Below are 25975 nucleotides of genomic sequence, written 5' to 3'. Positions count from 1 at the left end.
ATTTCTGCTTTTTTTAAGGAAGAATTTTTTTTTTAGTACCACCAAGATGTTATTTGGTGTACTAACATGTACTTATAGTGTACTTACAGTGTATTTATCTAAGAAAGTTCTGGTAATACAAGGTAACTACATGGGGTAGGTTCAGGATTAGTACCTAGTTATTATAATTACTATAATAAGTACATAGTATGTACATGAGGAATAGGACTAAAATAAAGTGCTACCTGTTATTTTTATTATTAGTTTTTCTGTTTTCATATTTTAAGTTGTGGCAAGTTCATTTGTGATTTTTTGCTTTTTATATATACATATATAAATACACATATACATACATTACATATATATATATATATAGTTTTATTTCAGTGTTTGTTATTTTAGTACATTAAGGTAAACTAAGAGAAATGTCTTTTATTGAGAAATGTCGCCTTGGTGACGAGCAGAAATGAATATAATGGTTTGAACATCGATAATAAATGTTTCTTGAGCAGCAAATCCGCATATTAAAAAGATTTCTGAATAATCGTGCAACACTGGAGACTGGAGCAATGCTAAAAATTCAGCTTTGCATCACAAGGAATAAATAAAAAATTTCAAATATATTACAACAGAAAAATTTATTTTAAACTGTTATGCCATTACAGTTTAAAATACAGACTATATTCATACTTCATTAAAAAAATAAAAATGTGTGTGTATATAATAATAATATAATAATTTCACTTATTGGTAATAAAAAACTTAAAGCAAATTAGATGTTAGAGTAAAACTATACAATTTCTCTACCCAAGAGGACCTCAGCAGCGCTCTGGGCCGGGTTTCCCGATAACGATGTATCTTAGCTCTTAAGAGCGTTTTCTACGTGCAAACTTACGAACGCTCGCAGCAATTCCACGAGCGTTTCCCAAAAATGCACTTAACATGAACGCGCGAGAACGCGCTCTACGTGCTACTTAGGAGTCGCTGTCCATTCGCGAAGTGCTAAAATGTAACCTTATATGGAATCGTATTCTGAACGTTTAACCTAATAATGGTCATCTGTTTTGGATTACCAATCAATACAATCAAGTCTATATAAAGCACCTACATACAGGCGGAGACACTGACAAAATGGCTGAAAAAAAAAAAAAAAAAAAAAAGATACCTTTCAAAAGGATGAAATTAATGTCCTCTTAGAGGAGATAGAGAAAAACAAAGATGTGTTTTTTTTTCATCTTGTTTTCCCCTTTTTATTTATTTCATTTATAAATTCATGTAAACAATAAACGAGTACAATAAAGTGTACAATAAAGTACAATCAAAATATTATTATATTACTATATGGGTGGTGTTGGCGCAGTGGATAAGACACATGCCTTTGGTGTGAGAGACCCGGGTTCGAATCCACTGTGAGACACCAATGTGTCCCTGAGCAAGACACTTAACCCCTAGTTGCTCCAGAGGTGTGCGACCTCTGACATATATATAGCAATTGTAAGTCGCTTTGGATAAAAGCATCAGCTAAATGAGTAAATGTAAATGTAAATGTACTGGCGTTGCAGTGTGTTAAATCTAGATAAAAGTGTAATCTGCCGGTTGTCCTGCAGGTGTCCTCATAAATCTGTCTTCTTACAATGCACTTGGGGATGTACGATTACTCCAGAGCACTCGTAGATCTACGAAGATTTTCAAGTGCTACTTAAGCTACGATGCTTTTGGGAAACAGACCGTAATATTAAGATCAATCGTACGATCGTTTTTACGATCAACTTAGGCTTACGATGCTTTTGGGAAACGCAGCCCTGGATGACAGATAAATCCAACCAGAAAACAATTCCTCTCTCCAGGAGCAATCCTTATACGACCCTTGAACTTGGAGGAAGCATGAACAAGTAGACCAGATATATCCAGTTTATTCTCCATCAGCAGGAAAATCACAAAAATGATCAACATGCAAGACTCAATTCACACACTCTTGCCACAGACCGTTCATTGAAAATAAAGATTTGCACACAGACAAGCAAGTCAGTCACCAATGATCCAGAAACGGTGAAATCAATCAGTTTCACCCTCGCATACGCACTCGCACACACTTACATATAGACATCAAAGTACTCGATAGAAAAAGTCTCTGTGCATTAGTACAGTTTGTTTCACATTATCTGCATGTGGGTATGAGGAGGTTTAAAACTTGGGCTGGTTTCTGTTTTGTAGTATCTCTTCATCCAAAAATCAGTTCTTCACATTTTATAAGGTCTCCCTCAGACCACGTGCATCTCTTGTGCTTTAAAAATCTCTGTAGCTCGTCGACTGAGGACTTTGTTATTGCAGATAAATGGGGTTCTCCTGTCTCTACACCAGTCATACACCAACACAATAGTATTTCTATCATATAAATCAATATATAACATACATAGAGAATAGTCTTGTATCTTTAAGTCCACAGTTGGTCAAAGGGATGAATCGGAGGTTAAAGATCACAATACACGTTCTTCCTGAAGAACACCACATCCGGTGCCGAGATTCAAGAAACAACCTCTCACCTCCGAAAATATGTCCATCTACCAACATTTCTTTATGGCACAAACTTCCTGAACAATTTAATAGTGTTTTTAACTTTTTATCATACATACAAAGAATACACATACTTGCAAATATTTCAAGCAATAAAATCTTGTAAAGGAATGGTGAAAAAAAGTATTTTAAGGTTGTAGTCGGTCCTGTTCATGATCCCAAACGCCACTGAAATCCTTTGGTATATCCTCCTGCTAAACATATCAAACTGAACTGCACTCAAAATGCAACGGTTTAAAAGAAATTCAACTCCTAATGCAATGAAAACTAAAGAAAAGCAGCCCACTTGAACCCATGCGTCTCTCTCTATTAGCTGGCACCACAATATGCATAAAATCCCTGTTCTGTCATTCTTGGCAAAAGCTTTTTTCTGTCAGTTGCTGGTCAGTGGACAGCACACGGTTAAGAGGTGATGTAAAAGGAACATGCACATCCAAGATGGCCGTCTTCCACGAGAAAGTGCACCTGTCCTGCTAGTCAGACCCATTCCTCCAGAGTAGAGACGGATAGGAGCGAAAGCAAAGCGATCACTATCAACACAAGTCAAGCAAACCAACACTTTTCTGATACATGTTTCTAAGAGACTGAAATTAAGAGACGAATAAATGTTCCTAATGTATTTATCTTACACATCTGACCTTTTTTTCCTGTTAAAACCGTCGCCACCGCAAGTTCTCAGCCTGTTTGTCTGCAACAAGCTTGTGCATGACGTAGTGTAGCTAAACTCACTCGTGTTTGTGTGTGTGTGTGTATGTGCGATCTCAAAAGAATGAGGAAGATGAAGGACAGGAGCAGTGGCGCCACCAGCTGGCTCAGTCAGCGTAATGCATGATGGACTCCACGTAGTTCCCGGGGAAGAGGCCCGTGGTGCCGCTCATCACGCCCTCGAACCAGCCGTCGTCGTTCTTCTTGATGACGTAAATGATCGCCCCCTCCTGGAAGGACAGCTCGTCTTCTTTGTCGCGCGTGTAGTCGTAAATAGCCACCACTGATGGGAAAATCATGATAAAAAGAAGAAAAACAAAGCCTGGTCATGTATTTATTGTAATTAAGTGTTACAGCACTACAGACTGTGCTGCACTATAAATACTATGTATAGCACAATATAGGCCAATATTAGGGACTTTTTTCATTTAGTGAAGATGTAATTATATACGCCACTGATAAATTTAGTAAAGCATTTTACACTGTGCTTAGGTTATCGCCATTCTAAACGCTGCTTTAAAAACCTGGGTAAAGGACTGTTCACACAAGGATTCAGAATCAGGGTTGCATCAGGGTCATGAAATCCTTCTCTGGAGCAGTGTTAGCATCGCATACATTTTGGAACATTTTTGTGTGTTCTGTTTTCATTTTAATTTCTTTTTTTTTAAAAATATGTTTTATTAATTTTGACGCGTCACTTGTTTTTTTTTTTTTGTCTATATAGTTTGTATTAATTTTTATTTCAGTTTTAGTTATTTTAGTACATCAAGTTAAACTAAATTAAGAAATGCTGCCTTGACAGCTAGGCTAGCTGAAATACAGACTTTATATTTAAGTTTATTTCAACAAATGTTTTTTTTTATTTTTTTTTATGGTTTTTAGTGTCAGTTTTAGTCAACTATAACAACCCTAATGTATACATGTAATTTTAAAATTTAAAAACACTAAATGTAATAACTTTTTCATACTGTACATTATAATGTTATGATGCCTACATTTACTTTTAATATTTAAAACATCTTATTTTTGTATTTTGTATTGTTTTTTTGTATTTTATGTAGTGTATGTATGTGTGTATATATATATATATATATATATATATATATATATATATATATATACATACACACATACATACATACACTACAGGACTACATACATACATACACTACATACACTACTGAGGACCGAAATTAAATAGAAATAAACATTAAATATTCATTTTTAGCATTTAGTTTATGTAGTTTTATTATATGATTTCATTTAAAAAGTTTCAATATTTTCAGATTTTCAATATCCTACGAATTAAATTTAAATTTAAAACCCTATAATTTTTTTTAAAGGAAGCCTGTTTCCACTAAATAAGAAAAAGAAAATGCACACAAAGAGTCAAAATTATGAGACACAACTACTGAGATGACATTTTGTCATCATTTTTTATATTGTAATTATAACCAATAGTCAAAATCATCAGATAAAAATTATTGTAACAAATCATTAAAACAAATGTAAACTTGTCAATAATTTTTATTTATTTTACAATCTCACAAATTTTGACTGTCAATTTCAACTTTCTTACATCGAAGCTTGAATTTCTTTTTCTTATGTAGCAAAACTGGGCGTAGATTTTCAGTCAAATTTATTAACTGTAAAAAATCTGCTTGATTATACATCATTTTTGTCATTTGAGCTGAACAAACAACATTTCTGATAACATTGCTATTATTATTCAGTAGTTATGTTTAATCATTGCAGCACTGATATACATTATTGAAATGAATCACGAGCCACAGTGTTGGAGATTTGAATCTTTCTCTATTCAAATCAGTAGGAGCTACACATGCATGACTTATTACCTACTATGAAAACAGCTGCTTCTAAATACGCCTAAACAAGTGTTTTCTGTGGACTGGGAGAAACGGCCAGTACCTTTCTCCAGGTAATTTCGAGGGGCCCATGGTGGGTCTTCTTCAGCGTAGGGGTCACTGTACTCCACCACCGCTGACTCTTCCTCTTCATCACCCTCCTCATCCTCATAGTCCTCTGGAGGAGGTGGGGGCGGGGTTACTTCCTCAAACTCCACCTCTTCTGCCGGAGGCGGCGGTGGAGGAGCGTCTGAGACTAAACGGATGAACAAACAATCTCAGATACAAGCTATTTCTGGGGGATCTGGGGAACTTCTGTTTGCTGATGTGAGACAAATGACTCATGCTGAATGGGGAAGTTAAGGAGGAAAATGTGGAGTATTAAATTTAGAGAGGGTAGAATAACCTCTGACCTCATAACAGCAGTCTTCAGCGAAGGCCATGTACACAACTAAGGCCATGTTTTCTCCACCACAACTAATAAACATACTTAACTCAGTCTGAATTAAATGTTATGAGATGAAACAAATGATTAGTCTGACTCTTATGTGCCAGTTCTACAGAATTATTCAAAAAGTTATCAGTAACTGAAACTTAAGTCATTAGTTTGAGTCGTGTCTGATTTGAAATGTAGCCACTCCAAGTAGTGGTTCATATACAGAACGCAGGCTGTTAAACAGCAACAGCCAAACAAAACAATGGCTCATTGGTTGAAAAATTATTCAGCATGTATATGGCCTAGCCAGATGCGAGGTGACAACACCACACAAAAAAGGTATCTTTTCCATATTAATCAGAGTTGTTGTCCTAACCAGCCGTGACGGGGGATTCTATTTCAGTAAAAGTTTCTATTTCTGCAACGCTGCCGCTGGGAACAATATCATATAAACTACCGTATTTTTCGGACTATAGTCGCACCCGAATATAAGTCGCATCAGTCCAAAAATACGTCATGACGAGGAAAAAAACATATATAAGTCACACTGGACTATAAGTCGCATTTATTTAGAACCAAGAACCAAGAGAAAACATTACCGCCACGAGAGGGCGCTCTATGTCTTCAGTGTACACTACAGGAGCACTAAGCAGCATAGAGCGCCCTCTGGTGACTGTACACGGTAATATTTTATCTTGGTTCATTTCTCCGGGTTCATGTCATATTAATTTTGATAAACAAGTCGTACCTGACTATAAGTCACAGGACCAGCCAAACTATGAAAAAAAAGTGCAACTTATAGTCCGGAAAATACGGTATATGTCCAGTGACAACCACAGTTACTGATTATGTGCCTTGTATAATCATAAAGGGCTTTAATTTTTAACAAATGCAACATTATTTTAACATTATTTAACCATAATGAACGCAACAATGGATAATTGAGTACAAATATTGGGAAACGACAACGTTCTAACTGTAACCTCTGTGTGAACAAGTGAATTCCAAGACAAAGTCACTGAGTATGTATCCACCTTTTTCCTCAACTTGGAAGTAAGCCTATGGGTGAGACAGTTTCATTAGCCGCTTTAGATAATTAACGAGGAGAATGACAACGTGCATTAAACAGTAAAACTGTTTGCAAGACAAACCAGTGTGTTCTTAATTAAGATAACAGATTAAAATAATATGATAGGACACATCAATTGTCAATATCAAGCAGCAAAACAAACTGTTTTGTACGTCTAAAAATTGCTGGAAGCAAATGAGACCAGAAGCTAGACCCATAGAATTTAGAAATGGCAGCGCCCATTTTTACGCCAGGAAAAAGGTGGATAGTGAACTGATTTTGATTTTTATAAATTTGATCATGTTCTCTTTTCATTGAGAGTACGAGCCGGCCCACACGCTTTCCGATTGGCTGTGATTTGTGATTGATTTTGTTGCATCTTGTAACCATGTCACGTCTGGGGGTGGATAAACAAATGACTTTTGGCTGGAATCTTATCTCACTCTGGTTAGGACACACTGTTGGAAACTCCCAGGATGCCTTAACACTGTTTTAACAGGTTATTGATGGATCAAATCAGATGTGATATAACATGCAATAAGTCTGTGAAATACAATCAGACATTTTTTAATATAGAAACACAAACATGCATGTTTAAATAGCATGCAAAACCTGTTAAACATTAAAAACACATTAATCCACCACAGACACATCTGCATGGATGCCTTTTTCTGTCATGAAAAATAAAGGTAATAGGACTTTTTTTCAACAATTCAGCATTTTTTCTTGTAATTCCACATTTACATCTCACAATTATGATTGTTTCACTATGAATTATGAGTTTACATATCACAATTAGTTTCAACCGTGAAATTAATATTTACTTGCAGTTGTGATTTTAAATATAAACATTTGGAGTGTTTTATACTTAGAATTGCAATAGGAAAAGGTTTTGTAAATTGTAAAAAAATTCTAAATTTTCATCCCATGGCTAAATCAAGCTGTAAACTCAGAATTCAGGGGGAAAAAGGACCAAATTGTAAGACACAAACTCAGAATTTTGAGAATTTTTTATTTTATTTACATTTGTGAATTAAAATTATATTCTATTTTGCAGCAGAAATGGGCTTCCATACATTCAAGATTATTTTCCCAAACCGATAACTTACTGGTCTCCTGAACCCGAGCAACAAAGCCCATGAGCGGTAGCTGGGGGGTGATCTGGAGAATAGAGGGGGGTGGAGGGGCCATAGGGACTACCCACCCCAAAAACAGTGGCAATTCAGTTCAGAGAGGAACAAAAGAAAGGGAAATGAGCAAACAAAAATAAATTGAGTGTGGGTGAAACAAAAAGAATGAAAAGAAAGAAAGTTGACAAGAAAACAGAAGGAGATGGTAAGTTAAAAAATAGAGAGAGAGCAATCAGATCAAGCCAGAAGACTTAACCCACTAGTGTTGTCAAAAGTACAGACATTTTTTAAAATGCGCTTCTGTATGAGTACTCAGTGAAAAGCATAAGGTAACAATCATTGTAGCCAATCACAGTCATATCTGTTGAGCACCTGAACACAATGGCCAATCAGCAGTGTTTAAGAATCCACTCATCAGTTCTTAAATGCTAGCGGAAAATGGTCTTTTTTTTTTTACTCAGTACCGACTGGTATCAAAGTCAGTACTTTTGACAACCCTAGCTGGATTTTAATGACAAACAAGCTCCTTATCTAGTTGTTCGATTTATTTTCTACCATTATATGGAAACTTGAGCATGTCTAGTGTGTCTACCTTGGTTTTGGTTGTAGTGTGGCCCTCCATTTAGCTGGTTTTGGATCATGTTTGGATTTGTGTTCTGAGGCATGTTGTTGGGCTGTCCAGTAACTGAGGACGGCCGACGATAGGGCAGGGAACCTCCCACTGAGGGCGTGGTCTGCCGTGTCATTGGTCGGTTCATACTGTAAAAGTGTGGACCGTTGCCTGGGACACAAAGAGAAAATTTATTAATAAAACTTATTCTATTGGTTCTTCCCTGAATCACAGTATGGGATATGCAATAGGAAGACCACAATACATACAACGATTTATGAAATGAACTGAAAATACAAGCTCTGACCCAACCCTAGTGAGCCAGCTCACTCTTCTGCTACCTTTTTTAACCAGGCAGTATCCGAACTGAAACTAAACCTCAACATAATTAACTGATGTGGATCACACCACACAGACAGCATGATAAATAGACGAGAGACACAACTAATGTTCACAGTTAAAGGGATAGTTCACCTGAACATTAAAATTCTTTCATGAATTACTCACCCTGATGTTGTTCCAAACCTGTACAACCTTTGATCATTTTCAGAACACAAATTAAGATATTTCTGATGAAATCCAACAGCTTTCTGACCCTCCATAGACAGCCAAGTAATTGACGTGTACAAGACCCAGAAAGGTAGTAAGGACATTGTTAAAATAGTCCATATGACATCAGTGGTTCAACTGTAATTTTATGAAGCTGTGGGAACTTTCAATGATGTAGAATGATGTAGAACGTTGATTTCTTTTAGTTATCGTATGTTTTTTTGGGTTCAAATAAGTATGGTTGGGCAAAAATTGCAATTCATTCTCTATGTCGAAATCTTCAGACATGTTCACAAATACTTATGTAGAGTGTTCATCTTCCTCCAAGGCTCAGTGCATCCAGGTTCTTCTCGTAGCTTCATAAAATGAAGGTTGAACCACTGATGTCACATGGACTCTTAACAATGTCCTTACACTACCTTTCTTGGCCTTGAACGTGGTTGCTGTCCTAGAAGGCAACATAAACCCTTACTTAAAAATTATGCTTTTAAATACTATCTAGGTAGGCAGTTCACTAGTTTGGGACAGAGCTATAATGAAACATGACCCTCAAACATATCAGTCCATGTAAAAAATATTGGCCCATAAAAATTCCTTAATTAAATTTGTTATGAAACATCTCATCATTCAAAGAAAGACCCACAGTAATCCTTAAGAAGCACTATCAGAAAGTAGAGAAGGACCAAATGATGTGATGGAGACGAACGCCACAGGGAATGTTAATCCAACCAAGAACGGGAGCACGGATGCACAGCGAGCCAAGACAAACCAAGCCCATGCAGGTGAAGCCTTGGTGAGGTGGAGGAGGGATGAATCCTGGGTAATGTCGAGTGAATCACATGAATGATCACGTGCAGGATGTCACTCAAAGATGGACAAGTTTGGAGATGGACTTAAGGAGGGGGTGAGGGGACTCACCTTGAGCGGGAGTGCTAGTTGCAGCAGCAGGATTGGTGTTGGTGCAAACAGGGAGGTTGGGGGGCAGCTGTGGGGGTGGTGGTATTTCGGGAGGGCCCTCTGCTGGCAGAGCAGGGGTCGGGGCAGGGGCAGGGGGCACTGGCTCTGGGGTGGGAGGTGGTGGAGGTATGGGAGGGGCAGGAATAGTAACGCTCGGAGGGGGTTTGGGAGGGTTAGGAGGGTTGGGAGGGGCAGGTGCTGTACCTGCAGCCCCATGCACCATACAGAGACAGGAAGCCCAAGGGAGAAGAGAACAAGAGTGACAGAACACAGGGAAGAAAGGTCAAGAGGAGAAATAGGGCCACAGGGACGAGGGATAGGTGCAGTGAGTAAAAAGAGAAGAAATAAAGAGGCAGTGAACAGAAAGAGAAGTTATCATTGCTAATAGTGGGACAAGAGAGTTTTCAATCAAGTAAAAACAATACTTCATTCAGAACCTTGGACAGTTCTCAGATTAATTTACTAAAGCTGTGTTCACGCCATGTTGTAGCTACCATAATTTCCGAGATGACAACACGTGACATTTTACTCATAGCTGAATTGTGTTTCTGTGGCAACACGATCAACAGCAAAGCCCTCACATGCTCCAGAACTCGTAATTACAATCAGAATGTTCTAAAGGCTAGGACCAGTGACAGCTGTACCACCTGACCGCCGCTGGTTAATTTAGGCACCAACTCAGAGTCCGAGGACATGGAAAACTTTGAGTAAAATGTCTTGTTTTGTCATCTCTGAATTATGGTAATTACAACATGGGGTGAAGGCAGCATAATACTTAATTACAGGAATCTCACCAGGAAAGGCGGTGGGCGGGGCAGGGGTTGGCACAGCGATGGGCACACCCACGCTTCCACTCCCACTGTTCTCTCTGCTGCTACTGCGGCTGCTGGGATGACTGCCACCGCTGCTGCCACTGCTGCCACACACAAAACACATCGTGCAAGATAAGATCAATCACATTTGCCGGTTTTACTTCCATAACGATGTATTTCCGAGTAAAACAGGATAGGGAACTAGGGGGGAAAATGTAGGGTGGGACTATTCAATAGACCGTCAACAGAAAAGAATAGTCATTTTAAAAGGAAGAATGTTATTAGATTTCGTTTAAAGAATGAATAATTCACAATAGAGTGTGCATTAACAAGGTGACTAGCTGTAAAATAACCTCACATTCAGCTTTGCACAATTCATTTAGTCCCTAACCAAAAAAAATGTTTTTAGCACATTGTCAAAGTTTCATTGACCAGGCCATTTAAGGAATCAATATTTGGCTATTTTCAGATTATCAACTGATAACTACAGATTAAATCAATTTAATCAGCCTGGCTAATATTTGACCCTATCTAGATTACCAAGAAATGACTAAAGGTACTAAAGGCAATACTTTTCAGATTATTGTCATTTTTGGATTAACTAGTGCTTGAATGATGAAATGGCCACAAAAGATAACCTCATACTAAACCATTTTCAGATCAGATAATAATGGCAGACTGGTTTACAAACCTGGTCAATATTCTGACATTATTTGGCAACTGTCAGATTATCGGCTAATACATAGCATAAGAAGAACTTCCAGATTAAAACATATGACATTCATGCCCACTTAGCCAAACAACAGAAATAATTCCATCTTTTGTGAGTTATAAATCCAACAGCCTTGTCAATACATAATGCATATTTTGTATTTAAATACAGAATGTATTTAAATGCAAAATGAAATTTTTAAGAGAATTTCATTTCAACAATTTTGCTTGGTTATCCATTAATCTAACTACTAAATGATCCCACTTGATGATCAGTTTCAATTCCTTATTAACAGGAGCAAATTTACACTACATTTAAACATTTTAGGGCTTAAAACAAAACTGATCTGCTGCTTAATATTTCTGTGGAATCTGTGATATTTTTTGATAAAGTTCAAGGCCAAGGGTTGAAACTAAATGCAAAAGCCTCTAAGTGCCATCTAAAAAAAATTCTAAACACAGGAGAAAAATGCTCAATTTAGAAGAAAATATAAGATGACACAGGGGCTTTTGCATCTGAACTCTTCATGTATAGAAACAACAAAGAAAGATCTCTTCATACACATTTTACATGGTCATGAATTGAGGAATTGTGGGTGAGAATCAGAGAAGAGGAAGCATTCTTGAGAATGTGATTATGTGTTCTCTGTTTGTCCCCTGAGACTCTCAAAATCAGGGTGCTGAGAATGCAAACAGCAAAGAGTTGAAGAGATACAGGTAAGAAAGACTGAAATAGAAAGACGGTGAGTGAAAGAGCAGGAAAGAGCCCTTCTTTAAGTAGGTTATGGCTGTCTGAACCCCCCCCCCAAAAAAAGATCCAAGCAAGACAGATAGAAAGCAAAAGAGAAGAAAAGAGAAAGTTAGTGAGTGACTGTTCCTTTTTAGCCGAGAGTCACACTGCGACAGACACCAAACAAAGACAGATTAAAAACAGAACAACAGCGACAGGAAGGACAGACGGGAAAGGAAAACAGGATGCAGAAAAAGAGGGTGAGAAAGTGTGAGGGACCTATTTTTTCCTTTTCAGAGTTTATTATTTTAAGCCTGTCCAGGGGATAATACTGCATGTGTGGAGTAAGTATGTGTGTGTGTGTGTGTGAGTACCTGTAAGTGCGGGTCCTCTGATTAACGGATGCAGTTCTAGCTGGGCTCTGTAGGGGTGGTGCGGTGTTTCGTGTTGGACTCTGCACATAGTCGTTAGGGATGACAGGTGGACGCACAGGCTCGAGCGTCCTGTAAGGGGAGTGCCGCCTGCCGAGGGGGGCGGGGTTAACATATTTTAATATTCACTAAGTGGTGGAGTCAAACATCATTGATGACAGACCCCAATAATTACATAATGGGAGATCTTGTGTCACATCTTGTGTAAAAATCCAATGAGAACATCACAACAGTACCGTACAGCAAACCCTCATGAGTCATATCTAATTTATAGTTATTTGTAGATCTGGGAAGCAATTACGCTGGGTGGTATAACCAAAATAGATAAGTATGGGTAATTTAACGTCTGGATCTATAAATAATATCAATATTTTAACAGTGTATGACAATACAGTTATTTTTTATTCAACAAAAAAAGTAGTAGGTTTAAATAATAAATCGTCACCTGACAATGTCTTAAGATTAGTTTACAAATTAAAAATACTTAAGTAGACCAAACATTTTTTGACTTTTCAGTTTTTTTTTCACACCAAAAAAAAAACATGTTTGTTCATTCTCAAGGTAGAAATGTGCAGCATTTTATCAAAAAAAGTGTTACAAAGACAAAAATATTATTATATTAACATTAAAATTTTCTATTGTTTAGCTAAAAAAAAATCGTTACTATTATTAAGATTATAGAAAATTGCTTTATACTTAATTTAAAAAGCAGAAGTTAATTAAATACTTTTTTAAAAATCAGATACTTAAAAACTATCTGTATTGTGTTGGTCATATAAAAAGCAATATTGGTTAAACTTTAGCGTCATCTAATTTGATTTTCTCTTTTTTTTTAGATTAAAAAAAGGTACGATTATTAAAATGTGTTTGATCAAAAGTCAGTTTTTTGTTAACAAAATTAAGAAATCATAATATATTTAAAATAAAATTCTACATTTTGGTGAGTAGAGCCACATTCACCAAATGTTGTTAAATAACTGATACACATACACCTGTGTAAGCACACAATGGTGAATATTAAATGGCATAATGTAGCTCAGTCTAAAATCGTTTAGCAAATAATGATTAAACAACTGTTAACTGTACTTAGTTACGATCTAGGTTTGTTTGGGACAAAGCCCACTCTGCATTTTTACATTGCTGCATGTTTCTTCACTGCTCTCATGTGTAAATAATGTCACTTTATGTAATATATTTACCACAGTACAGGAACAGTCTACCAGCGATGCATTCTTACTGTCTCATAGTATATATCGTCATACCACCCTTGCCTAGCAGGAATCGGTCATATGTCAGATAGATATTTAAAGGAGCCTGTTGTGTTGTATTACAGAAGGTTGTCTGAATTGCTTGTGATTGGCTGTTGAGTTGCCATGGTGACAGTGAGGGGTTGGGGCCGTGGGCATGGGTATGAGCGGGAAGAACACATTTGAGGTTTAACAATAACAAACATCAGCTGTAAAAACTCAATGACATAAAACAATAACAACACATCACAAACATGACAGTTTGTTCTCCAGTGACCTGCAGTGGCAGAAAAAGGCACAAAGACGGAAACACACAGATCAGGAACGCTTAAGTGTTTCAGTTCCTGAACAGAGAACAAGCCAAAACTGTTAACTACAATACACACAGTCATAGATGCGTGCGAGAATGGCTGTCAGGAATAGAGATTAGTTAAAAGATGCAGAGAAGTGGCAGAGAGAATTTCCTTTTCAGCCACCAGATCAACACGTGCACAATAATATCTCACAATTTAAAGGGGTTATTTCATATATTTTTAAAGCATTATTTCACCCCTGCATGTCCATTCAGAATACAAGTAAACTTTTTGAACTGAAATATGACGCAAAAGCAATTCAGATCAGGCAGAATTTTTCTTACCTGAAGCCTGAAACGCACGTCTTTTTTGTTTTTGTTTGATTCAGTAGATAATATGGACTTAATGCAAAAGAAAACATTTTCAGTTATGTGTGATATTTATAGTGATAGTCATGATTAATTTATTCGGTTAGAGAAAGTGGGGGTCTAACGCTATATCAAGCAGTCCAAGTTATTTAGACAGTTAAAGAGTTGGATCCTCATGCTAAACTTGGCAAAAGTAAAAATATAAATAAATAAAAAAATGAAATGGAGTATTTCTGTGCCAAATGATTAAATTTGTCACACTCCTTTCGGGTTCGGAGATTTTATTTTTTTGTTTTTTTTTCAACAACACCATCAGCAGAGCTACACAGGTCTTGCTCTAGAAGAATGTCTCCAAAGAAGTGTGATTTTGCTTATAAGGGAAAGATAACCTTGCTCAGCCCAGCATTACGTGAACAGTGGATGCAGTTTGTTTATCCGGGGCAACAACGGGGTTTCGCAAGTGTTTGTTTGTTCCCATCATTTCGGTGATGAATGCTTTTATAAACAAGGCCCCCGTTCGACACTGGATTTGCACATTGTTTGACACTGAAAGATGGAGTGGACTCAGCGATAAAAGATTGAGGTCATGATTCAGAACCAGAGGCAGTAAGTAAAAACTGCATGAATTTTCTATGTTTTGTAGGCAATCTGTGCGCAAGTGCTCGTGATTCTTTAACTCCGCCCAAAGCACGCCCCCAGGAGCTCGGCTGTTTTCATTGAGGATTGTAAAGCTGTATCTTCCTTTTATTTATATAAAGCTTTCCAATGATGTATGGTTTGTTAGGATCACACAAAATTTGACCGAGATTCACCTATTTGGATATCTGGAAGCTGAGGGTGCAAATAAATCTAAATACTGAGAAAATCATCTTTAAAGTTGTCCAAATTAAGTTCTTAGCAATGCATATTGCTAGTCAAAAAGTTTTTATATATTTACGGTAGGAAATTTACAAAATATCTTCATGGACATTCCTTAATATCCAAATGATATTTGGCATAATAGAAAAATCGTTAAGTTTGACCAATACAATGTTTTTTTTTTTTTGCTATTGTTGAAAATATACCCCAGCGACATAAGGTTTTGTGGTCCAGGGCCACATATTGCATCACGTCTGTTTAGGACACTGTGCTCATTTCAACAAGTGATCTTTGTGGAATGCGCCATAAGTATTGAGTTCTGAAAGTTACAGAATGTTTTCATAGTACAATGAGCTCTATTAATCTAGGAAAGATCAAGTAAAGTTTTATTCATCATGATATGACCCTTTTTAAAAACCACCTCTGTTCTTTCTTTAAAAATTGAGACCTTCAAAACATTTCTGTACAGGAAAAACAGTTTGACAAGCATAAGCTTTTTTTATTTAATATTAATATACCGCAGTGAGTTTAACTCCTGTCCAGATGGCAGTCTGACATTTTAAATTAAACTAAATCTGTACACATCTATGAAGTTTAGGGCTCATAAAAACCATATATTACTGGCATTTCCTAACAAATTATTACTTTCATTTTATAAATGCCATCAAGACTAAAGCTAAAATCAGAGCCTGTGCAAATGTGCACTAACTTACCCCAGGGTTCCTTTGCCCGGGCCGGGAGGGCTGGGTGGTTTCTGGGTTGGGGCGGCTGTGCGTGGAGTTGTACCCGCTTTCATATTCTGGGCGTTGACCTGAAGGGCAAGTGTCAAATATCATTATTTTAGTCAGAACAAATGTAAAGTCACTAACATTGGAACACATACACAAAACACACATCAACCAAAACCCGACTGAATCCTTCCTTACCTTAAACCTTAGTAACCACTACATTCAGAAATGAAAGCAATAAGAAAGGTGAGGAGAGAAAAGATGCAAACCGTTAGTGTGAAGAGTAAAGAGAAACTCATATACGTGCAAACACACAGAGGGCAGCTACTAATGAAGAACAGTCCTATGCAGGTTTAGTATTGGTTGGTCACACAAATTCTTCTGTGTGAGCTCTACTTCATACATCATTACATTATTGAAAATGGACCTTTTTTTTGTCCACGAAATGTTGCGAACGTGATCACACCTTAAGTTAGGGTTGGGCGATATATCAAATATTAGCGATAGTATCGGAATATTTTTGACGACGATGTAAAATTTGAATATATCGGGAATATAGAATATTTCTAATTCAAGCATACTTTCCCAAAAGAACGCGCCGAATGTCCAAAAAAGGAACCTGTAACTGCTGACTGCTCTACGCCCCTCTACTACGAGAGCTTAATGATAGCGGTTGCCAGATAACAAGAGTTTAAATCTCCGAATCAGAGCTCCACTGTTACAAGGATACATTTTCTACCCGGTGTTTGCTTATTTTAAGCAATCTGGCAACCATGCGCACGTGCTCACTCCTCATTGCGGAAGAGCCGCCGACGATAATCTGAAAACACTAACAAGCTGGAATTGAGAGATCTAATGAAAGCATCGTTCAGCCGTTCTGTGTTCTGTCGTGCGATCTCAACTGTATTGTTTGCATTTGTGATCGCAAAATAAATGCACTTACTCGACCGCTGATATTTGAATAGAGAAACATAGGCTATGGCCAACTGGAATTACTATTGGTGAATTTCACTGATATGTTTACCAGTCTCCATAATATAGACAGAGAGAATGCAAAAGTCTTTGGTATTCATTTATATATATTCATATATAAGAAATAGCTATGTGCTTCAGCAACTAGCTCCCCATCTGACAGGGTTTTTAATGTCAGTAGGAACATAGTTTCATGCCACAGAGCTTCTCTTAAAACCGCAAACAGTTGACAGACTTGTGTTCTTAGCTTAAAAACTTGTTAAAAAATTAAAATAAAATAATTATCCCAGTTGCATAGCATAAATTGTGAATTGCATGCACTAAAAAGTTGACAATGTACTTTCTGTACTTAATTTGCACTGCTTCAGTTACATATAGGCCTACATGTATTCATTTAATAAAAAGCAGTTAAGTGATCTCTTGGTCTAGATTTTTTAACTGCTTAAATAAACTGTTTAATTTAAATTGTTTTTTTGTTTTATGGCAAAAGAAAATCACGTTTTTTTTATTATTTAAATGCAAACATATCGAGATATATATAGAATATTGTAAAAATTTTGACAATATCGAGATATCATTTTTTTTATATATATCGCCCAGCCCTACCTTAAGTAATACTATTTTAATACCAATTAATAATTCCACCCTATAGTCAATGCTCTTACAAATGTAAGAAGTAAACTACACAAACACACACACAGACTGTCTTCAACCCTACCTTTACGCCATGGCCTAAGTCATCCAGCATACTGTAGTCAATGGGCTTGCGGATGTAACGTACAGGCCTCTCAGGATTGGCTGGTGCAATGATCTTATGTGTGCGGGAAGTGTTCTTATTGGTGGTGAGGATGCCAATTTCTCGCCTGGCCACCTTTTCTTTATGGATGTCCACCGTCTGTGGAGGAATGATGAAATGTAATTTGACATAGGCAGAAATGTACACAGAAACACATCAAAATATAGGTTTTAAAGTCTTAAAGTAGGACATGAATTGTGCAAGCAGTCTGTAGAGAGTTTTATATATATAAAATATAATTTAATTAATATAAAAGTAGTGCTATGTGTCAAAGTTTAGTACTTAGGGTTATTGATTTGAGTTAACCTTTTACTTTAAGTATAAACAATATTAATAGTGATGCGTGGCTCAGAAATTTAAGTGAAAGAATAAGCAACCTGTGAGATGTGGTTGATGGACGACTCCATGCGGCGTAGCTGAGACGCCTGTATATCCAGCATCTGAAGCACATTGTTGGCGAGAGTGTTGATCAGATACGCTACACTGGCCAAAGATTGAGTGGTGTAGCTTTTGGTTTCTTCTAGAGCTCTGTTCTTATCTGGAGACTAGAAGGAGAGGGATAGAAGAGGGGAGAGAGAGAGAGAGAGAGAGAGAGAGTTAATCTCAGCACAGAAGGATGAATAGAGGTTAAATAGAACATGATATTGACTCGTGGCCTAATTTCTGTTCCCTCATTTACACTCCCCTTTAGGAGTGTGCGATACTAAACATGTACTATAATATTATTGTTTTAACAGTGTGCGAGATGACATGATTGAGTATGCCTCGAGTATGCATGCTTTCTGTATGTCATGTCACTTCACTTCATTTGGTTAACTAACCTATTAAAACTAGGGCTGTGTATTGCCAAGAATCTGGCGATACAATACGTATCACGATACAGGGGTTGCGATATTGTAAGCAAGGCGATATATTGGGATATTCCTTATTTTAGGAATAGAATATATTGTAAGGAAAGCTTTCATTAAGAACACACCACCATATGCAAACCTTAGCAATAAATAAATAAATAAAAATTGTTTAACCAGAACACATCCTTTAGTTAAATGTATAATATGCATAACATTTATTTTATAATAAGACCATAAACATTTTAAAACCCTGCTTTAGAGGTTCACAGATAAAGTTTTCTGTGTGACAACAGCAGAGTACAAAACAGCTTAGCAATACCTGGAAGTGGGAATCATGGCGGGCTCCCCACTGGCCTTCACCCTGGCCATGGAGGCCGTCATTCGGGCCTCTAGATGTACAGTTGGTGGACAGCGAATAAGACCTGGGCTGAGGCTGCCACCGGTCAGAGCCTACATGGATGACCTCACAACTCTATGACCAAGGTTTGCACTGTACAGCTATTAAGAAAGCTCCAGGAAAACATTGAGCGGGCTCGCATGAAGATCAAGCCGAGCAAGTCCAGAAGCATCTCCATCATCAAGGGGAAGCTGTCAGACCACTGCTTCTACATCAGCGAGGAACCCATTCCAACTTTCTCTGAGAAGCCAGTGAAGAGCCTAGGTCGGTGGTATGATGCCACCCTTAAAGAAAAAGAGCAAGTAGATCAGCTTAGGAAGGAGGTAGCCAGCGGCCTGGAGAACATCGACTGAACCCTGCTTCCTGGCAAGCTGAAGCTCTGGTGCATGCAGTATGGAGTACTTCCACGTCTCCTGTGGCCCTCTATGAAGTCCCGCTCTCGAAGATGGAAAAGCTGGAGAGACTGGTCAGCTCATATGTAAGGAAGTGGCTTGACCTTCCCAGGTGCCTCAGCAGTATTGGTCTTTACAGCAAAGGGATGCTACACCTGCCCATTTCCAGTCTGGTAGAGGAGTACAAGTATGCCAAAGTCAGACTGGGGATGATGCTACTAGATTCGAACAATCCATTTGTAGCCCAAGCTGCCCCCATCTTGGCCACCGGGAGGAAAAAGACCCCGTTGGCTGCAACTGAGCAGGCAAAGGCATCACTCAGACTCAAGGACATTGTGGACCTGGTGCAGTAAGGGAGGAGTGGTCTTGGACTTGGGGCCAGTACACCAGTGTGGAGCAAGATGGTTGTCCAGGAGGTATGTCGGGAGGAGGTAGCAAGGAGTTGCGCCCAAGCTGTGGCACAGGCAAAGCAAGGGCAGTGGATGGCATGGGAGGAGTGGAGAAGAGGAAGATCTCCTGGAACGAGCTGTGGGAGATGGAGGCATTCAGGGCAAGCTTTACCATCAGGGCTGCCTACGATGTCCTACCTTCTCCCGCAAACCTAAGCCAATGGTATGCCGAAGACCCCACGTGCCCTCTATTCCCAAGTCTAGCAACACTGAAGCACATCTTAGTGGGATGCAAGACCAGCCTCACCCAAGGCCGTTACACCTGGCGGCACAGCCAGGTGCTAAAGTGTCTTGCAGCAGTGTTGGAAAGCCTATGGACAAGCTTGAATGCCCTTCCTCCCCCGTCACCCCAGTGGCAGCCAACACCATTTGTTCGGGAGGGTGAGGGTCAAGCCAACCTCACCACCATAAGATCAGACTCTGGTCAGCTGGGCAGAGCATGGGACTGGAAGCTGCTGGCAGACTTGAACAAGAAACTCTGCTTCCCAGATGAAATCGCAGCCACCAACCTGCGACCAGAGCTTGTTCTGTGGTCAGCCACTGTGGTCAAGCTTGTTTACATCAGAGCTCACCGTCCCCTTCGAGGGTGCAGTGGAGGAGGCCTATGAATGCCAAAAGGTTGAGGTACGCTGAACTTGCAACCAATGCGCAACAACAAGGCTGGAATGTGAAGGTACACCAAGTGGAAGTAGGCTGCAGAGGGTTCGTAGCCACCTCAACATCCAGGCGACTGCCTTAAGGGCCGTTCACATGTCGCGCCTAAAAACGAAGGGCGTGAGCGATACGTACCCCTCTGCGCGCCCTCGCACTATGACCCCCCGGGGCGCGGTGCGGGGGACACCGGCCTCGACGGGTGCCCTGCTTGGCCCGGCGGCTTCAACCCCCTCCAGGACCGTGGGCGCACCGCTTTCTCCTTCTTTCCAAAGTGCTCGGACAGTTTCGCCCCTGAGGCGTCTGCCTCAGCAACCAACCTAACTAAGCAACCATGACGTGCTCTCTCCATGAAGACGTGGAAATTTCAGCAAAGGATGAATGGATTTGCAGCACTAAAAATCACTTGAAGTAGCTCTGCTACTAAATTTATTTCAAAATGGCAATCCATACACCGCTATGGTCAGCTGTTCCTTCATCTTGCCTGAGCTTTCGACGTTGTATAGGGAAACGATGAAGCTGATTGGTTATTCTTGTCACATCCGCATTAGAGATATTGTTAGTAATCAGCTGGACAAAATAATATAACGCTGACCTAGTGGTTTTGGGATATTTTACTTCAAATATCTTACAAATTGTACCTTTAATTAATTTAGAGCCTGCAATAATGCCGTTTTACCAATGTGGTTTACCAAAGGACTGAGTCCTTTGTTCGAAGAAAATCCCATACACAGGAAAGGATGCATATGTGTATTCTTCGCGCTCTCAAATCACCCACAATCCTATGCGCGCAGCTTTGCTATCTAACGTTAGTTCAAAAATTCAAAAATTCAAAAATGTCGAACGTTAACGTAGTCGGAGCGTTAACGGTTTTTATTTACGTTACCAAACATTTGTTATAACTGTAGTAAATATAAGTAAAGTTTGACGTTTACATGCCAGAACAAATTACTACCATATTGATAAATTATACAAATACAAATGGTTAACTGAACCGGACCTGTCATTTAACAATTGGTTGCGTCAACGGCATTTATTTTATAAATAACTAGTTAAGTTGTCCAAAGTAATTTAATGATACCATTCACAGCGTTATTCAAACGGACCTTTTCACTGACGTAATGACGCAATTACGTGCACTTGCTAGCCTGTTCCATTTACGTGTTCTCCGTATGCTAAAGAGGAGTCTCACCTAGCCTCTGAAGGAAGTGACTTGGAAGGATCAGTCCTACCAAGGAAGTATCCTTTACATTGAGAAACGCCTCAGAGAAACGCACCCGAGCTGAACCGAATGGCCTTTGGATATGAAAATATATGACACGCGCTTTCCTCTCATTAACGAAATAAACAACAACAACAACAAAGAAAATATCACAGCAGTGTGAAAGCAGAAGTTAAAAATGCATCTTATTTCACCGATGTAGATGTTTGCACGAGCTCGGTAAAGCATTCACGCCACATACTATACACTATAGTATTTTATGTAATACCTTAAATCAAGCAGTTGTACGGTATTAAACATTATTATTAAATACTGGATTATAGTGATAGTTTGGTTTGCAGAGATCAAAGATTAATATAGCTCAGGACTGTTTTGATTATCATAACCCACTAAGGTATTTTAAGAGATTACTCTACCAGTCCAAAGTTTTTGTATGGTAACGTTAAGATTTTTAATGTTTTTTTGTTTTGTTTTTTAAGTCTCTTCTGCTCACCAAGCCTGCATTTATTTGATCCAAAATACAGCAAAAGCAGTAATATTGTGCAATATTTTTACGATTTAAATACTGCTTTTTATTTGAATATATTTTTAATTGTAATATATTCTTGTGATCAAAGCTGAATTTCCTCCAGTCTTCAGTGTCACATGATCCTTCAGAAATCATTTTAATATGCTGATCTGCTGCTCAAGAAACATTTATTATTATTATTATCAATATTTAAAACAGTTGAGTACATTATTTTCAGGATTCTTTGATGAATATAAAGATCCAAAGATCAGAATTTATCTGAAATAAAAAGCTTTTGTAACATTATACGCAATACCATTCAAAAGCTTGGAGTCAATATGATTTTTTATTTTTATTATTTTATTGGGGTGGGGGGGTATTGTAGAAATTAATACTTCTATTTAGCAAGGATGCTTTAAATTCAGCAAATCAGTATATTAGAATGATTTCGGAAGGATCATGTGACTGGAGTAATGATGCTAAAAATTCAGCCTTGAAATCACAGGAATAAATTACATTTTAGAATATATTCAAATAAAAAAAAAAACTGTTGTTTTAAATAGTAAAAGATCTTTCAAAATGTTACTGTTTTTGCTGTACTTTGGATCAAATACATGCAGGCTTGATAACCAGAAGATACTTCTTTAAAAACAATGTTTTAGTAATTAGTTTATTTTAGTAATTAAATATAAGTAATTGATATAGTAATTAAATGTTAATAAAATAAATATATATTTATTTGTATAAATAAACTGTATAGTAATTGTAATTACATAATATTATTTCCCAAAGCTGAAGTGTTTAGACTATCTTTTATTTATTACATATAACAATATTTTAACTAATTGCAAGAGATGAATAATCAAATTCTACTGATTAACCAGTGAAATAATCGACAATTAGGCGATTAATCATTCTAATAATCATTATATTAATCGATTATCAAAATAATCAATTTGTTGCAGCCCTAAAAACGGCCAAGGCACCAACACAAAAATACATTAAAAAAATAAAATAAATGTTTATATATATATCTCCCAGAAAATGTTATCTCTCTTTTTGTCAATATCACACGACCATACTCCCTTTCATGATTAATTTCCCATATATGAATGAGCAAAACAGACACTGCAGCAACCAATCAGAGCAAAGCAATGGAACGGGAAAAATGCCTCGAGTCACTGGCTGCCTACAACCATCATTCATTCCCTTCCGGTGTATCCATGGTGACGCTGTCAAATATATGGGAAGGCCCAGTGATGAACAGAACAGTGAGTGAGAATGGTGGGGGAGGAGGGTAATGTGTGAGAGAAACACACCCGATAACATTCAAAACAAATGAAAGCCAAAGAAAATTCATATCAAAACCAACTAAAACAGTAATTCCCCGAAAAATCAGCTGGCTGAGTTAACATACTCCTGTGCCTGAGCTGACCATTAATTATTAGTTCACCCATAGGTCAACCCCATGTTGCTCCAATGCATATTATTATGTCTCTTCAGTGAAATACAAAAGGAGACATCTGAGTGTCTGAGCTGCTCTTTTCCATTTGACAACAGTGGATGATGATTTATTCGGCCAGAGCAAAGTTTGAAAGAAAAGCATCTTAAATGTATTCCGCTTGGTTTGTATGTTATACTTTCAAGTCTTCAACTGCAATACTACAGCTTTATGTAAGACAAACAACAAATGTGACCAGGCTTATTTCATCAAAAAAAATATAATGTCATTCACTAACATGTCTGTATGAAATATGCATGATCTGAGGAAGAGGGAAATATTGGGTTACATGCTAAACTAAAACCAGACCACATGCGAGCAAGACCCATATCAACCCGAGCTACAAGCTGCCATGGAAAGAAATCCAAGCTCGGTCATATGAAGCTATTTATGGTATTTCTGAATCTGCTGTGAAAAAGTGAGAAAAATACTATGATCGTTCACAACCAGCAAACTTTATTTACAGATAACACACAAAACGCATTCATAGAGCATCTCTGTGTGCTCTGCATGATTCATGAGGGCCTGAATCAGGTACAATATGAACTGAGACCCCGGAGTCAAATCACAAAGCAAATCCTGTTTAACATCTTTACAACTGTGAGCTCTCATTCTTAAGCTCTAACCCGATGTTTTTTTTTTTTTTTGCACATTAACAGGCCGGCCAACGCTAGTCAAGTATGCAATATTTATCAGGAACACATCACGACTCAAGTAAAAAGTACTGGAATCAGCACCCACAGAGAACAAACTCATATCCAGTGACATCCAGTCACTGATCTGCCGGGGTCCACATGACATGCTCTGTATTTTTGGAGCAATAAATGTCAAGAGTTTTGATTTCTGATGTTCTATTTCTGAGGGATGAAAAACACTAAACAGAAGTGCAGATCCTTACACACCCACTTCTGTGGATCCCCCAGGAATGCTGAAAATAACATGAATTTAGTCATTCATTTTTGTCGTTCCAGAAGCACTTCACAGATTCCAGAGTGAATCATCAAACTCATGTTAGCTGGGGAAAAACTGATTTTGTTTATTTTTATTTTGTGGTATTTGTGTAATAGAGCAAGCACTGCTTTACCATGCACCAACATAGCCTAACTAACAAACAAACGTAATTTGCAGACAACTACCATATTTGTCATAAAAATAAGAAGATGCAACAGTTAATCATTTAAATCACAGTAAAATCTCGCGATTTCGAAAACGCAAATTATTAACGTTAAACGCGATAGTAACTTTAACTTACCTATAAAACAGAAATACTAAAACAGAAAACCATCCCTTATAACTGTTACACGTATTGCACGTATTCCTTTTAGACCATAAACTAATACAAACAACACCCTAATAATATCAAACCCGTAGAAACACTAACCTTAATAGATAACTACACTAAAAAGCAAATGTATCAACTAAAAACAGTCCCACTAAGCCCCCAGCCTTTACGTTAGCAGCAGAGCTAGCTTCAAAAACACTGCGCTGCTTAGATTAAAATATATTTAAAAACACTATTACTCATTAATACACCACTTTGAATCATATCACTCTGTTTTAATTAAACATACAAAACTAATACATTCTTACTAAATCAAAAAATAAACAGCAATTTGATGTGATAATATTGAGGTTTACATTGGTTTCGCTTCGGGTAGCGCGTTAGCCTAACGTTACTAGCTCAGCATTTGAGGCTCCATTTACGTACAAAACCACTGAAAATAGGCAATAAAATGACTATAAATCATGTTAAGTGTTGATTTAGTGCAATATAAACTAGTATGAATTACATGCAATAATAATATGCCGTGAATTCAGTCCGCTCGACTGCACTGTCACTCGACAACACAAGCAGTCGGATATCATTCTTCTCTCGTGTCATTTCTCATCTTGTATCTGGCAATGTCTCGGAAATATTTGGGTTTTGTAATGTCACCTGTATGTAGTTGCTCTCGCAGTACTCGGCGACTCTCTCTAGGTTGGCGTAGCTGTCCAGCAGAGCTCCTCGACCAGCAGGAATCTCCTCTTCCAGCAGCATCTGCAGCTCCGCCATCTTCACATCTTACTGATGCATACAGGAGGAAAACACCACCATCACACTCCCCTCTCCCTCACTGATGCACGCAGGAGGACAACACCACCACATTACCCCCCTCTCTCTTTCACATTCACAATTCTCTTTCC

At 38.0% G+C, this 25975-nt stretch overlaps 1 protein-coding gene across 14 annotated transcripts; it reads right to left on the bottom strand.

Annotated features, from left to right (window-relative positions):
- Positions 1-1876: 1876 nt before the first annotated feature.
- Positions 1877-25959, bottom strand: LOC113092441 (abl interactor 2-like). 14 transcript variants are annotated; one of them, XM_026258047.1, is made up of 12 exons: positions 25728-25959; positions 18198-18365; positions 17743-17919; positions 16251-16268; positions 16038-16135; positions 12502-12648; positions 10669-10787; positions 9836-10078; positions 8351-8539; positions 7738-7824; positions 5188-5379; positions 1877-3541 (listed from the first exon to the last, which is right to left on the bottom strand). In XM_026258047.1, exons 1-12 carry the CDS (start codon positions 25842-25844, stop codon positions 3366-3368), a joined length of 1731 nt encoding a protein of 576 aa, XP_026113832.1. In that variant the 5' UTR covers positions 25845-25959; the 3' UTR covers positions 1877-3365. The 14 variants fall into 14 exon arrangements, with proteins under 14 accessions (XP_026113832.1, XP_026113824.1, XP_026113854.1 ...); XM_026258039.1 differs by having other exon boundaries at positions 10669-10790; positions 25728-25955; XM_026258069.1 differs by lacking the exon at positions 7738-7824 and having other exon boundaries at positions 10669-10790.
- Positions 25960-25975: the final 16 nt, after the last annotated feature.

Source organism: Carassius auratus, chromosome 6 (genome assembly GCF_003368295.1).
Source record: "Carassius auratus strain Wakin chromosome 6, ASM336829v1, whole genome shotgun sequence".
NCBI lineage: Eukaryota > Metazoa > Chordata > Actinopteri > Cypriniformes > Cyprinidae > Carassius > Carassius auratus.
This window is presented reverse-complemented; position numbering and strand designations above follow the sequence as displayed.

What these genes read in the sequence shown, in the direction of transcription:
- LOC113092441 (XM_026258039.1), bottom strand. Translation starts at nt 25,844, where the DNA reads ATGGCGGAGCTGCAGATGCTGCTGGAAGAGGAGATTCCTGCTGGTCGA. An exon ending in CCCGCCCACCGCCTTTCCTG is followed by an intron (nt 10,079 to 10,668) that starts GTGAGATTCCTG and finishes ATGGGGCTGCAG; the next exon opens with GTACAGCACCTGCCCCTCCC. An exon ending in ACACTACAACCAAAACCAAG is followed by an intron (nt 7,825 to 8,350) that starts GTAGACACACTA and finishes TGGGGTGGGTAG; the next exon opens with TCCCTATGGCCCCTCCACCC.